This window comes from Paramisgurnus dabryanus, chromosome 7 (genome assembly GCF_030506205.2).
Source record: "Paramisgurnus dabryanus chromosome 7, PD_genome_1.1, whole genome shotgun sequence".
NCBI lineage: Eukaryota > Metazoa > Chordata > Actinopteri > Cypriniformes > Cobitidae > Paramisgurnus > Paramisgurnus dabryanus.
In genome coordinates, this window is record NC_133343.1 from 27876760 (window position 1) to 27891339 (window position 14580).

Below are 14580 nucleotides of genomic sequence, written 5' to 3' on the forward strand. Positions count from 1 at the left end.
CTCAGTTTTACAAAATATCAACAATATATTGTCAAAAAATACCTGTTTAATCAGGTGCTAAAAGTATGCAAACAGTCAAAAAGAAAATAGCTTTTAAACATCAGATTCAGACTAAACATCAAAAGGTCATAAAACAGAAATAACGCGATCGTGATAAAATGAATAAAATCAAAGCAAAGTACATTTATGACGTGCGTCCTCAAAACGTAAAAACCCAACTAACGGACCCATTATAAACGTTAAACAATCATGGCATCTGTAGATATCGCGATTCGCTGCATAAAGAATACATCAAGACTATGCAACTACTTAAATGAACGCATCCCTTGCTGAGTTTGTCTTGTTTTACAACCAAATTTCTCATAACAGTTTTCTAACGTAGGGGCGGGTTCTGGATGGTCGCACGATGCGCGCGCGCTCTCTCTCTATCTCTCTCTCAGATAAGATAAATATTTAATGAAACATACATTCAAAACTCCAAGTGATGTATTTATGAGGAATAGATCTCACCTCTCTCACGTGAAGTTGGAGCAAAAGTATCCGCTCTATTTTCTCCAACGTTGCGTTCTCTGTTTGACAAAGTTATGTTTCTGACTCTTCAGAGTCCAGCAGCGGTCCATCGCCCCCGTTCGTCTCTTTTCGGCTTGCCGAGTGACTCTGTGAACAGACTACGAAGGGTTTCTGGGAAATTGTGTGTCAGGGCTGCAACGACACTGTTGAATTTAACATTCTGCTGCAATTCAAGAACTACAAAACCCAGAATTTCTTCACTTGTCGTCTTGCTGGTACCGTTGGCAAGTTATATATTTAAAAAAGTTATAAAGTTTTTAAATTACTTAAGTACCATTTAAGCATTTAACAATTGTTCTCGTTTTTTTTTTTTTTTTTTTACAAAAACTAAAAGTCAGTTACACTGACAAATAATTGGGAGATATTTTGTTAAATAATAATAAAAAAAAAAGTATTTTTACTTTGCTAATGTATACTACAGTATTATGTTTTATTAACTGTAAATATAGTAATATAATTTACACTTACTGTGGGGTAATACAGTTTACTATAGTAAATACTAAAGTATTTTGTGGGTTTTGCTGTTGTTGCTATCATTAAAGAAACTATAAATGCTTAGGTAACTTATTTAGCCATCACCTTGTATTAATGAAGATGCTACAACTGGATACACATGACAAAATGTGTTGGTTGACCCCTAATGGTAAATACCGTAATTACAGTCATAGGTGCAATAATGCATGACTGCTAGACACCCGTTTAAACTCCATCTGGACACTTTCAGCTAAATCTGCAGTGCACCAGTTAAGCCAGGCAGCAAAACATTGCCGGTACAGTGGGTAGCTCCTAAATACGTGAAATAGATTCCACTCTTCTTCATGTATCTAATCAGTAACTTGGCTTCTAACGTTTCCATGAACCGAAAAGTGCAGCGTCCTGGCCATCTATCTCCGGATATTACAGACCCAACTGGCACAATTCCTCCTAAAGAAACAGTCAGAAAAGCACAAATCAAAGAAAAAGAAAAAAAATTAAAAAGCTGCGCAGACTAACGAGTGGGTGACAGCAAAGTACCGCGATAACTATTCAAAATCCACTTATTCGAATTGTTCTCGCGGTACTTTGATGTCATCCACTTATCGGTTCTTGCCGCAACATGTCAGCTGACTGATCACATGACTTGATCCGTTCCGGAAGTATGGTGCACGATGAGCAAATTTAATACTGGCTATGGCATCAACATTAAACACGTTTGTGGTTTTATTTCTCTGCATTTCGGCAGCATCTTGTGATATAGGCGACACGCCGTCCTCGGAGTCGCAGGACTGTGGCTGTCAGGGACTGAAAAGGGATGAGACTGTTGACATAAGTGAAGAAAACACACTAAAACATCACGATGGTGCAAACATATACACCGAAAAAGCAAACAAAAGACTTCACACGCCAGAACGTGATATACGTAGTAAGGTACATTTGTTTTGCAGAAATAAATAAAGTTCACGAGTCTAAATAAAATTCATGAGTAACTTAAGTATATTTATTTCGTGTGTATGTAGTTGGTTCTCCTGCAGGGAGGTTGGTTTATGATGGGTACAGATGATCCAGGAATACCACAGGATGGAGAAGGACCTCAGAGGAGAGTGTGGCTGGACTCTTTTTACATTGAAGAGCATGAGGTCACAAACCAGCAGTTCCAGTACTTCGTCAACCAGACAGGGTACATCACAGAGGTACATTGAAACTACCTACTACAGGGACATAAGACCAATAATAAACACACATGGACATTGCACACTCACTGTCTGTGTCTGTAGGCTGAGCGTTTTGGAGACTCATTTGTTTTTGAGGGACTGCTGAGTGAGGAGGTGAAGAGCACCGTGTCCCATGCGGTAAGAAACATGCACTATAGAGACATGTACACGGTATGCTTTAATTTTGTTATGTCACCCAAGCATCCTTTTCTTTCTTTCATCCTTCTTTTAGAAAATTGAAGTTGACAAATCACTGACCACACAATATTTTTATACATGAGTTTTTTGTTTACTTATTTAATCGAGAGACTAGCTTTTTGTTCCTTTACTAATTATAGTGTAACACTAGATGGTATGAACTATTTATAAGAGTAAGCGAACTGGAAATAAAGCTAAAAGGCATGGGGACCAATTATAGTACCTAAACACTGTTACATATTTATAATTATAAGCTGAAATCCTGATGATGGTAAAAGTTCATATCTTTGTTATTTGTTAGTACCCAATGATAATTCAGTGTAAAATTTATGATCACTTTATGAGAATTTGTGTGGGACTAGAGAACAGAGTTTCTTGGAAAGATAAGCAGGTAAGATGAACATTGAAAGCAGGTAATAAAACTTCAAATATGGTAAAATAATGAGCTTGTGGATTTGTGCATGCATGAACAGCTCGAGATCATAATCTCCAAATAGAGCCAAGAATAGATGGTTGACTTTGCTGTGCTTATCCAACAGTTTATACGTTTACACTTTAACAGGATGTCCATGTATATTCATCATAGGTGGCTGCTGCTCCTTGGTGGTCACCAGTTAAAGGGGCAGACTGGATACATCCAGAAGGGCAAGATTCAACAATAAAACACAGGTGAAAATTATTTCAAAATATATTAAACCTCATTTTTATAAAGTATATAATCTGTAATCAGAACAGGAAATTAACTTAATCTGGGGTGGGGGCTATTTTATTGCAAAGGCATATCTACCAGACCATAAATGCTGTTGTTTAGGAACACGTATGCACACAAAACTATTGAGAGGAACAGATATCCCAAACCATAAAATCTATTGCTGGTGGACAATAAAGTTAATTTCCTTTAAATGAATTGCACTGGACCGTTCCCATGCAACATGATTCTTATTTGAATCTGAGTCACACAACATATGCATGTCACAAACACTTCATGTCATATTATTGAGTGCAAATTCTGTTTTGTACCTAGAATGAATCACCCTGTGCTGCATGTGTCCTGGGCTGACGCTCAGTCTTACTGTCGCTGGGCCGAGCGCAGACTTCCCACTGAAGCCGAGTGGGAGTTAGCCTGTAGAGGAGGATTGCAGGATAGGTGTGTCTGTGTTTTGGAATAAATCTCAGACTTTCTGTTCATTTTAATATATATATTCTCAGAATTTTTTTACATTTTTCTCACTAGGATGTATCCATGGGGAAATAAACTGATGCCTAAGGGGCAGCACTATGCTAACCTGTGGCAGGGAGATTTTCCTAATCACAACACAGCAGAGGATGGCTATATCAAAACATCACCGGTAAACGAAAAGTAAAATTAACAATTAAATTAGAATAACTAAGAGTGAAATGTAAAATGTGGATTAAAAGTTTATGTTCACACTGGCCCAGACTAAAATGCATGTTTGAGCTGCCTTAATTTAAAAACATCTTGCACTGACATATTTATACATCATATTAGTGCCATTTTTTTGTCTCAAAATGTACATCAGTGTGTTTGTAAAAACCTTAAATGTCCTAAAATAACTAGTCCTGGATTAATCTAAACCCTGTCTGGGAAACTGCCCTGTTATGTATGAGTTGAGTGATAATATAATTTGCAAAATAATGCAAATTTGAAAAATTCAAAAGAAGACTTGTGAACCCCACTGTTCTGTATATTGCGTTCTGTATATTGTCACATGTTAAGGCAATTTTCATTTTTCCTTGATCATAATATAATTCAGTCTGTGTTTTTGACAGGTGATGTCATTTCCTGCCAATGGCTTTGGTCTGTATGACATGGTTGGGAATGCATGGGAGTGGACAGCAGACTGGTGGAATGTTCATCACACCACAGAGGAAAAATACAACCCTGTAAGACTTATTTGGGTTTATTAGCATCCATATTTTAAAACTCACAGATCCACCGGTGGGCCCAAAACTGCATCATCAAAAAATATATATAACTTGTGGTGCACAAAGTTTTTTGTAAAATAAGATTTTTTTATCAATTTTCTCCAAATGATGTGGGTAGATTACACTTTTAAATTCAAGCATGTCCAATTCTATTTATATTGTATAAGTATTTCCTTAAATTCGTTTATACCCGTAATGCATGTACCCATAGTAAAACTATGCTTATGTTTGGTCCTTATTCCATGTTTTTCAATTTACCTACAGAAAGGACCAGAATCAGGGACAGACAGAGTCAAGAAAGGAGGCTCTTATATGTGCCATAAGGTAAAGCAAACAGATACACACTAAGATGTGCACAGATACTGAGCTGAAGTGTTTGTAGTGGAAGGAAAGCAGATCTGCACAAATATACTAAAAGTCAAACACAAATTATAATATGTGATCCTGGACCACAACTAAAGTCATAAGGGTCAATTTTTTAATATCTCAACTGAAAGTTGAACAAATAGAAACTTTTCGTTTATGTATGGTTTGTTAGGATAGGACAACTATTTAAAAAACAAAACATTGAAAAAATCACCTTTCAAGTCCTTAGCAATACATGTTACTAATTATAAATAATTTATATATATATATATATATATATATATATATATTCGGTAGGAAATGTACTAAATATCTTCATGGCACATGATCTTTTCTTAAAAATCGTAATGATTTTTGGCATAAAAGAAAAATCGATAATTTTGACCCATAAAATGTATTTTTGGCTATTGCTATAAATATACCCGTGCAACTTAAGAATGGTTTTGTGGCCCAGGGTCACATATGATTATAAAGCTTGTTAATAACTCTTGAATATCTTTTTCTTTAGTCATACTGCTACAGGTACAGGTGTGCGGCCCGTAGTCAGAACACCCCTGACAGCTCTGCCTCTAACCTGGGTTTCCGTTGCGCCTCTGACCCTGATCCATAAACTCAAAAATCCTATTTTATACTATCGTACATTGAAAAGGTGATTTGGCTTCTGAAGAAATATGACTTATAGATTAATAAATGTATTTTTGTAAAGAAATTTTGGTTATATTCATTTTATTCCTGAAGTGTGTGTGTGTGTGTGTGTGTGTGCGTGCGTGCGTGCGTGCGTGTGTGTTTGTTCATGCATAGTGCATCATATAGATGAAATGTTTTTAAATATTACTTTTTCAGAATTTGCGAAAAAACTTACTATATTGAATTTACAAATCATTGCTCAACATCAAATCGACTGTTTTGTATGTCTGTATTAAGCAGCTACAATTAAAATTCAAGGGAGTGAGGGCTATTTTCTGCTTTTTTATTTATTTTTTCAGTCCAATGTCAACATCAAATGACAAAGGAATATTACAGATAGATGAGGTTTTTTGACGGTTGCTTTGTTCATTTAAGGTAACAGAGATTTAGGGGGTGGCAGGGTAAGCAGACCCAATGTACTTCTTTCCATCCCCGTAAGTGCTCTTGTCCCACGTGTAGGTCTGAATGGATTGAGTCTGTCCTCCCAAACTCAAATAACACCTGAGAATGCAGTCAAACATTTCAGATGTTTGATAAAATTATCAGATGTCGTATTGTAATAGATAAGTATGAACTTTGGATAATAAAAATAATACATACATTTAAGAAATGATCATTATTATGGATTATTAAACCTGATATATAAAAATACATTACCTGATAGATTTAATGTTTTAAAGATGTATATATGGAACAGTCGTACTAAAAAGCAAAACCAACTTACTTCTTGCCAGGACGGGTGATGTAGCAGAGAGTGTACATAGCCAGATCAAATTCAGGACTTGAGCCAATGAACGCAGATCCAACTTCTTTAAAATACCCGTCCCATTTAAACTGCATTCCCAACACGTCCGGATATGTGGTCCACTGTGAAAGAATGAAATTTGCATATCTTTGGACCAAAACCACACACTGCATCTTAAAATTGTATAATATGTATGCATTTAAATACTTACAGGGCCATTAAAATTATGGCTGTAGTATTCCAAAAGTCCTTGTTTTTCATTCATATAGAACTGCAGCCAGTTGTGAAAACCAGACACCTTACCACTCTTAATTTCTCCTGTTGCAGAGAATGTGTTACAAATGATAACACACAAATGCACAATACATGTAAGGCAAAGAGATGCATAATGCAGCAGGTCGCATTTGATCACCAACACAGACTGACCTACAAAGATATGCTCAAATGCGCTCGAGTCCAGCTGGCCGTTAGATCGGGAGTAAAGGCCGAACCACATCATCTTCAGATCCTGGATGAACTCGCTCTCTGATGAGTACGCACCTTGCCCATGACACAATAAAGTAATGACTAAATATACATTTGACAGAATACATTTATAATTTATATCTTTTGGTTTCACTAAAGTTTCTTGTGTCAGACTATAAAAAGGTGAAAAAAAAGTTTCTTTAGGAACCTTTGACCTAAAAGGTTCTTTGGAGAACCAACAATTATTCTCCCATGACATCATTCCAATGACCACCACATTTTGTACATTTTCCATCTCATACCTTTTGAATAAAGGAAATTGTAGAGCTCCTGGCCCAGCGCGGTGTTCAACATGGTCTCTTCGAGGAATGCGTCCTGCTCCTCTGTCTCCTGAGAAGGGACATCCTCAACCTCTCCCGTCACTCGCTTATAGTTATCAAGCAGTTTCAGGAGAGCTGAATATGTGGGCTTGGAGAACAACGTATCTTCGTTCACATACTGAAACAATCTAGAAAGAGAGAAGGCTTAACAAGATAAGAAGTGTGTGCATTTGTTATATGCAGTGCTTATGAATATCAGATCTGTGTCTTACGGGCCTGATGAGAGGTCAAGCTGAGAGCCAGTCTCAGAGTTCAAGATATCCACCTGAGGGTCAATAACAAGCTCTGATGCTGTTGCCCTGTTAAAGTCCAATGTGTAGAGCGTCTCGGATAGAGATTTAATCTCAGCATCAGTGACGCTGGTTATTTCTGGAGAGGCGAGGAGGCATATGGATACACTAAGCATTAGTGCATTGAGAGCATAAATGACAAAGACAAGATAAAAAAGATATAATGAAAGACTGAAGTAAGAGAAAAAGAGCTCTTAGAACTAAGATTTCATTGACGACGGGCCGCTAAATTATAAGAAAATAATGCACACCCAACACAGCGGGACCCGAGTTAATTATTCCTCTTATACCGTGGTTACCCCAAGCATTGCTTTGGTGCCTATTTTTAGGACATTTGACAGGTTAGGTGTGTGGTTTACAGAAACATAATGAATACCCATGGAACATTTCTCAGCCAATCAGAATAAAGCATTCAACAGGCCCGTGGTATAAGCTCAGTTTTAATTCAGTAAAAAAAATGTTTAATCAAATTAATTAAACTGAAAAGTAAGTTCCATTACTTTTTTTAAAAAAAGTAACTCAAATATTAATGTGTACATTTATAAAGAAATGTGTTACTTTACTCGTTACTTCAGAAAAGTAATATTATAACGTAATGCAAGTTACTTGTAATGCATATCCCCCTACACTGTTGGTACCAAAGAGTGCATATTACTGTAGTACCATATGTGCACAGGGTACCTTTTTTTTAAGGGTACTGCCCCAGTGACAGCTTGGGACAATTTTTTGACTCTTTGTTTCTGTAATGAAATTCTAGAAATGGCCATCAACATAATTAATGCAGCATGGTGAAGCATTACATTAGCAGCACAACGTCCATGGGTTCAATGCCCAAGGAACACATTCACTTATGTTTTGAAACAATTATCTGAAATGTTAAAATAATGAAAAAAGCCGCCAAATGAGAGCCCATAAAAGTTGGAAATTCTTTTAATATTATTTCAAAAATATTCAAAAAGCTGCTTGATAAAATATCAAGAATTTGCAGAGTGGCTATTTTGAAGATGTTAAAATAAAATATTTATTTTATTAAATATTTAAAATATTTAGTTTTGATTTATTTTGAATGCTTTTAGACACAACATAATTCTCATAGTTAAATTAAAGTATAAATAATTAGACGTCTAAAGTATGTATACTGTAAGTCATATTATTTATATATGATTTATACAAATTAAGCATTTAAGTTCATGTATTTATGTTTATCTTGTGTTAATGTTTTGCTTGTTGTATGTCTGACAATACAGTCTAAAATTTTTTTGTTCGGTGCTATAAATGAATTCTGAGATACAAGAGTAAGTGTGTGAAACTTTATAGGTAAACACAGCTGAGTTCTTTTAACACTTGCTTTGAGATCTAAAATAAACAGGACTCAGGGTCAAATTCTTTCTTTTATATAAAATATGATTCATCCCACGTGACTCAACACTAGAAATTGACTTAACTGTATATAAATGAATGACAATCTTTGTTTGTTTGCACTTTGCAATTGGTTAAATTTGTGTTGTTTGTACATGATTTATTTGATACTTCATATTTTTTGCATATTTTAAACATAACTGCACTTACGGACTGAACCAGCAAAATTCAGACCAGTTTGGCTAGACGGCACATTAACAGTAACAATTTCTATAAAAAATAAAAAGTTGGTTCAACTAACATGGTTGCCCTAGAAAAATGAATTATTTCAACATAAAATATTAACATTTTTAGAGTTAACTAACATTTTTAAGTTGAATTAACTCAAAATTTTAAGGCAACCAGGTAACTTACTGATACAGACCCCAAATCAGTTACATATACATATTCCAAACTGTGGAAAAATTGGTCCATAGCTGTCACTGGAGCAATTACTTTTAAAAAGTAGATTTCATATTTGTACCTCAGAGGTGCATATTGGTACAAGAGTGCACCTCACAGGTGGTACCAATTGTATACATATTTGTACATAAATCCATACTTATTTTTTCTGACAGTGCACTATGCAGTAGTCAAATAGCTTTTAACCTACACTACACATATGAAATGTTTAAAGAATCTTAAAGTTTAACAAAACAAAAAGTTACTAAAAAAATATTTAGTTTCCCAAAGAACCTTTCAGTCATTAAATTAATATTTTTGTCCTACATTTAAATATTTTTATAACTTCTCTACTACAAATTATATTGTGTGTAACAGTAAGGTTATGTTAAATGGTTCTTTAAGGAACCATACAGCTAGACAAAGAACATTTCAGGCATCTTTAAGATTGTATATTTTGTTTTAGTTATAGCTATGTACAATCATGAAAAAAAAATGCAGATTTGAACATACGACTGTAGCCCTGAGAGATCAGGGTGATGGCGAGGATGAGGATGACTTGCATCATTGATAATCCAGGTGCAGAAGTTTCAGATTAACATTCAGTTTGGTTTTTATACCTCCTTGAACCAATTACTGTAGTCTTAGGACCTCCTCCCAGAGTTACAATAATAACTCCTTTTCAGTTTAAAATCCTAGATGAGTCTTCTTAAAAGTTTTGCTGTAGGTAATTATGGGAGTGTCAAGATAGGGGAAGTTTTTAAAAATGATGAAATCTCTGTTCCTCTTTGTCACCGTTAGTTTCTTAGTCCAGGATCTGTGAGAGCAGCTGTGAAGTCAAGTTTCAAGTTCCAGTAACTGTAGATGTCTATTGAAATAATATTCAATACAATTCAGAATATAACATAAAGATTATAAACCATGGTATGCTGTTCAGTATTTATAAATAACTTCTTAAAATCATATTCTGTCTCTATTTGGCAAGAACAGATTCCTGGCAAGAAAGTGTTCCCTAGCTTGCTTCCATGCCATGTGGTGTATGAAAAAATAGTCCCAAAGCCCAGGTGTTAACATTCACACAACTGTCACATGTTTAGAGAGGCCACATTCTTAGTGGATTTTGGTCTGTTAACCAGTCTGACACTTTATAGTCTGTCAGTTTAGCATTTGTATGGCTGAGGGATAATTTAGAAAAATCAATATGATCAATATTATTTGTCATATTACATTCTTTGTTGGTAGACTGTAATTGTTCAAGCTACTAATGTTATTACCCTATTCAAATATGCATAAGAATTATATTGAATATTCGATTAAACTGTAATTCAAAGGCTTCTATTTTAAGGATTGAGTTTTTCATGCAACCAAACACAAGACAAACATACAGACATACGTTTTTCATTATAATAACCATGAAAGTTCAAACTAAAAATAACTTTCGTAATTTCACAATATATAATATAATATATCAAAAGAGAAAGAAAAATATCTGTTTGAGATTTTATTTGATGTTAAAATTAGCAATAATGTATTTTATCATTTTTTGTATTTATAATTTCCTCTATACTGTTTTTCTTATTCTCCTATATTTTTATCTGTCATTTTATATAATGCAAAATTGTGAAAATTGTAATGTAAATACATTTATTTTTTTGCTTGTTTGTATTTGTAGTGGATATCTGTTCAGTCTTGTGCAGGTATTGTATAACTCCTGAACAGAAGAGGGCGATACACGTGACGCTTGCATGATTTCTATTCCGCGTGACCTTCTCGCTTTCCGTAGAAAGCGTGTTTCAATGACATTCCAGTTGCTGCTGTCATAAGGCAAACCTACGTTTGATACAGATTAAAAAAATGGCTTTATATTCTCTATTTCGATCCGTCAGAAGTGAACTGGGCAAGGTGGGCATTAACTCATTTATTATTTAACTTATTCAACGTTTTAATGCGTTTTTTTCAATTGGCATATACGACGGTTTGATTATATTACGATGTGAACTTCATGACTCTATGCAAACAACTTTGACTGTGTTTTCATGTTCTAGCATCATTAAATCAAGTGTCGTGTTATATTATTCACAGGTATGTCTCGCGCAGCATCAATCCCTGTACACCAGCTGCCGCAGTTTAGGGGCAGATAAAGCTCTTCTTCTGAAATTACGCAAATCTACGGGCTACACCTTCATCAACTGCAAAAAGGCACTGGAGAAGTTTAACAATGATATTACACAGGTGCGATTAAGTGATACTTTTACCCACCTAAAGTATTTGTATTTGTGATTAACTGTTTTCTACAAAAAAAATCATCCTATATGATGTAAAGAACATATACCCCTTGATATCTTTAATGTTGATTGAGTAATGTCATGTTAAAGATTAAAATTATAGTGAAATCAATATTTGACATCAAACTTTGTTGCTCCTCATCTCATAAATATATTGAGACCTCAGCCTATAGTTTTCACAGACATGGTGATAAATGTTTTTGTGAAACATGATGTTTCAGGCGGAAAGCTGGCTACATGAACAAGCACAAAAAGAGGGATGGAGCAAAGCAAGTAAACTAGAGGGCCGCAAAGCCAAAGAGGGATTGATTGGTATTATGATGGCTGACAAATCGGCTGTTATGGTTGAGGTACATGTTTAAAAGTTTAACCAGATGATGTGTGTGTAGTCTCTGAAATCATTCATTATGAACTACAAATGTGTATTAAGGTGAACTGCGAGACAGATTTCGTAGCCAGGAATGAGAAGTTTCAGCAGTTGGTGAAAGATGTTGCCGTGTCCGTAATGGCACATCACAGCGGCCAAAGACAGACTGGGTATATTAAGGTACATGCAGGTACATTTGCTTTGTCAAGGATGCATGCATTTCTTCCACATCTGTAATAAAATACTGTGATTTGTGATTCAGAGTGTGCTGTCTTCTGAAGACATAGCTAAGATTCATTTGCCTGATGGACCTTCACTGGCAGATCAGCTGGCCTTGACTATAGGTGAGAATACATTAATATACATTGTGTATGTGTAACACATTACATATTACACTGCAATAAACCCCAGTTATAAGATAGCCCTGAATAATGTAATGCTGTGAAACATTTTACATGATAGCAGTTAAAGGAATAGTTCACCCTAAAATGAAAATTCTCTCATGTGTTACTCACCCTCAAGCCATGCTAGGTGTTTATGACTTTGTTTTTTCAGCCAAACACAGTTGGAGTAATTTTAAATAATATCCTGGCTCTTTTCAGGTTTTTAATGGCATTGGATAGTGCCCCAAATTTTTAAGCCCCTATCCACCAAAACTAATCCATCCATATAATCCATAATCTTTTATCTTTCAGGGCGATTGGGTGAGAACATTGGCATGAGGCGAGCTGTGTCACTTGGCATTCCCTCTGACTGGCACTTTGGTTCATATGTTCATGGGGCGGTACCTGGGCAGGTTGGCATGGAGATGGGACGCTATGGAGCGCTCGTTGTGTTCCAAGGTGGACCGATGGAGGGGACGGAAACTTTTGGAAGAAAGTTAGGGCAACATATAGTGGGTGAAGCACCGGTTACCCTTGGCACCGTGGACGATATACCATGTGGGGACTCTGAGACGAGACTCTTGCCCCAGACCTTCCTCCCTGATTCCAAATATACGGTAGCACAGTACCTGACTCTACATGATGCACGTGTGCAAGACTTCATACGCTTCAAGTGTGGAGAGAGCATCGGTCAGGAGGAATAGTGAGAAGAGTTGTCTGAATGAGAAAATAAAGACTTTTGTGTTGTAAAATGCTCTTAAACATGAAGTACATGTTTTCTTAAAAAATAAACCTCTATGAAATTAGTTTTTTCATTTGCTGAAATGAAAGCGTGTTATAATGATAATTGTTTGACATTTTAACTAAGGATATATCTTACACAGTCAAAATATTTCAGAGATCAGGAGTTGTCCAACGGGCTAAAACATTGGAACAGTGTTACTGATATATAACAAAAATATCTCAAGTTGTGAAAATGAATTTCTGCCACCACAATTAAAAAAGTGTATGATTTGAAATACTCAGAAAAACAGTTCATTTTTTTTGACTTGACTACAAATGTTTATAACATTGCAAACTAATTTATTACAACAGAACCACATAACAGATTATTTACTCTAATAGCTTGTATTAATGCATATCTGACAGATACTTTGAGAAATAAATCCTGTCTCTGTGTTACAGCCATGTGCTCTCTTTAACCACAACAATAAAGTATTTTCAGGTCTGCCAGTGGCTTGTTGAGCTGTTGGACAATTTTGTTAAACTTTTATTTCAATTATTGCTTTATTTTTTATTAATTCACTGATATTTGTATTTACCAAGTTTCTTGAAAAGGATTTTCACTGCATGTCGATAAGTTGCCATTACCCAATACTGAATCTTTACTGCCATCTAGTGATTGAATAAGGACTTGGGCCTTTAAAGGGATAGTTCACCCAAAATTAAAAATTCTGTCATCATTAACTCTCTACACTCTCGTGTTGTTACAAAGCTGTACAAATTTCTTTGTTCTGATGAACACAAAGAAAGATATTTTGAGAAATGTTTGTAACCAAAAAGTTTATGGACCCCATTTACTTCCATAGCAGAAGAAAGAACACCATGGAAGTAAATGGGGCCCACGAACGGTTTTGGTTAAAACATTTACTCACTCTCATGTCGTTACAAACCTGTATAAATTTCTTTGTTCTGATGAACACAAAGGAAGATATTTTGAGAAATGTTTGTAACCAAACAGATCGTGGACCCCATTTACTTCCATAGCAGAAGAAAGAACACCATGGAAGTAAATGGCTGTCCACGAACGGTTTGGTTAAAAACATGTTTAACTAAAAACTACAAAAAAATAAAAAAGGGAAAGACAAAACTAATGGTATGTTAATAATATAGGCATATTTATTTTTTGACAAATTCCCCATCTTATTCACTTCATTCACGATTAAAAAAAGGAAACACGGCGCACATGTCACTACGGCAAGCAGCGGGTGTCCAACTTGATGGCTCAGTCTTCAACTCCTTCCTCGACTTCAAGCGACTCGTCGACCTGTCTGTAAAGTGCCGCATGAACTCGAATCCACCACCTATTATGATCTTTGACTTCGTCCATTTGTGCTTTTGAGTAGATGGAAAGGTCAGTGAGATACCGGTTTTGTACTGGTCACAACGTTCCATGTAATACGAATTCGCAAAATGAATAAGGAATATCATCCGTTTCTCAATCGGAAGGCTGCAGCCTCTGGAGGTCACATATGCAGGCTGCATACGTCATCAAGCCTGGTTTATTTAAGTTAAATGAGCATTACATTCACAAGTCATAAGCATATTATAACAATTTACGATTAACTAAGAAAATAATAGCCAACTTTATAATTGTTAATAATCTGAAATAACACAGTCTTTATG

General features: G+C 35.5%; 4 protein-coding genes across 7 annotated transcripts in view; 2 read left to right on the top strand and 2 right to left on the bottom strand.

Moving 5' to 3' along the window:
* itpr1a (inositol 1,4,5-trisphosphate receptor, type 1a) overlaps positions 1-677 on the bottom strand; it is a 54009-nt gene extending 53332 nt beyond the window's left edge. For all 3 annotated transcript variants that reach the window (XM_065272745.2, XM_073815213.1, XM_065272746.2), the window contains exon 1: positions 511-677. The gene's annotated coding sequence lies outside the window, so the exon portion shown is untranslated. The remainder of the gene's footprint in view (positions 1-510) is intronic.
* A 1022-nt stretch (positions 678-1699) lies between these two features.
* sumf1 (sulfatase modifying factor 1) lies at positions 1700-5599 on the top strand. Of its 2 annotated transcripts, none has more exons than XM_065272602.2 (9): positions 1700-1977; positions 2067-2240; positions 2325-2399; positions 3046-3128; positions 3484-3606; positions 3694-3808; positions 4251-4364; positions 4671-4730; positions 5281-5599. In XM_065272602.2, exons 1-9 carry the CDS (start codon positions 1741-1743, stop codon positions 5380-5382), a joined length of 1083 nt encoding a protein of 360 aa, XP_065128674.1. In that variant the 5' UTR covers positions 1700-1740; the 3' UTR covers positions 5383-5599. The 2 variants fall into 2 exon arrangements, with proteins under 2 accessions (XP_065128674.1, XP_065128675.1); XM_065272603.2 differs by having other exon boundaries at positions 1775-1972.
* A 129-nt stretch (positions 5600-5728) lies between these two features.
* Positions 5729-10140, bottom strand: endou (endonuclease, polyU-specific). The gene is made up of 7 exons (XM_065272604.2): positions 9653-10140; positions 7262-7418; positions 6972-7177; positions 6631-6744; positions 6416-6522; positions 6184-6326; positions 5729-5960 (listed from the first exon to the last, which is right to left on the bottom strand). The coding sequence occupies exons 1-7, from the start codon at positions 9705-9707 to the stop codon at positions 5846-5848; spliced, it is 897 nt and encodes a 298-aa protein (XP_065128676.1). The 5' UTR covers positions 9708-10140; the 3' UTR covers positions 5729-5845.
* Positions 10141-10905: 765 nt separating this feature from the next.
* On the top strand, positions 10906-13124 carry tsfm (Ts translation elongation factor, mitochondrial). Its single transcript, XM_065264648.2, has 6 exons — positions 10906-11041; positions 11222-11371; positions 11646-11774; positions 11855-11971; positions 12054-12135; positions 12487-13124. The coding sequence occupies exons 1-6, from the start codon at positions 10994-10996 to the stop codon at positions 12876-12878; spliced, it is 918 nt and encodes a 305-aa protein (XP_065120720.2). The 5' UTR covers positions 10906-10993; the 3' UTR covers positions 12879-13124.
* Positions 13125-14580: the final 1456 nt, after the last annotated feature.

Coding starts and splice junctions, on each gene's coding strand:
- sumf1 (XM_065272602.2), top strand. CDS start 1,741: ATGGCATCAACATTAAACACGTTTGTGGTTTTATTTCTCTGCATTTCG. Junction 2,400..3,045: donor AGAGCACCGTGTCCCATGCG/GTAAGAAACATG, acceptor TATTCATCATAG/GTGGCTGCTGCTCCTTGGTG. Junction 4,365..4,670: donor CAGAGGAAAAATACAACCCT/GTAAGACTTATT, acceptor ATTTACCTACAG/AAAGGACCAGAATCAGGGAC.
- endou (XM_065272604.2), bottom strand. CDS start 9,707: ATGATGCAAGTCATCCTCATCCTCGCCATCACCCTGATCTCTCAGGGC. Junction 7,419..9,652: donor GATCTCTCAGGGCTACAGTC/GTATGTTCAAAT, acceptor TCGCCTCTCCAG/AAATAACCAGCGTCACTGAT. Junction 7,178..7,261: donor CTTGACCTCTCATCAGGCCC/GTAAGACACAGA, acceptor CTCTCTTTCTAG/ATTGTTTCAGTATGTGAACG.
- tsfm (XM_065264648.2), top strand. CDS start 10,994: ATGGCTTTATATTCTCTATTTCGATCCGTCAGAAGTGAACTGGGCAAG. Junction 11,042..11,221: donor TCAGAAGTGAACTGGGCAAG/GTGGGCATTAAC, acceptor TATTATTCACAG/GTATGTCTCGCGCAGCATCA. Junction 11,972..12,053: donor GACAGACTGGGTATATTAAG/GTACATGCAGGT, acceptor TTTGTGATTCAG/AGTGTGCTGTCTTCTGAAGA.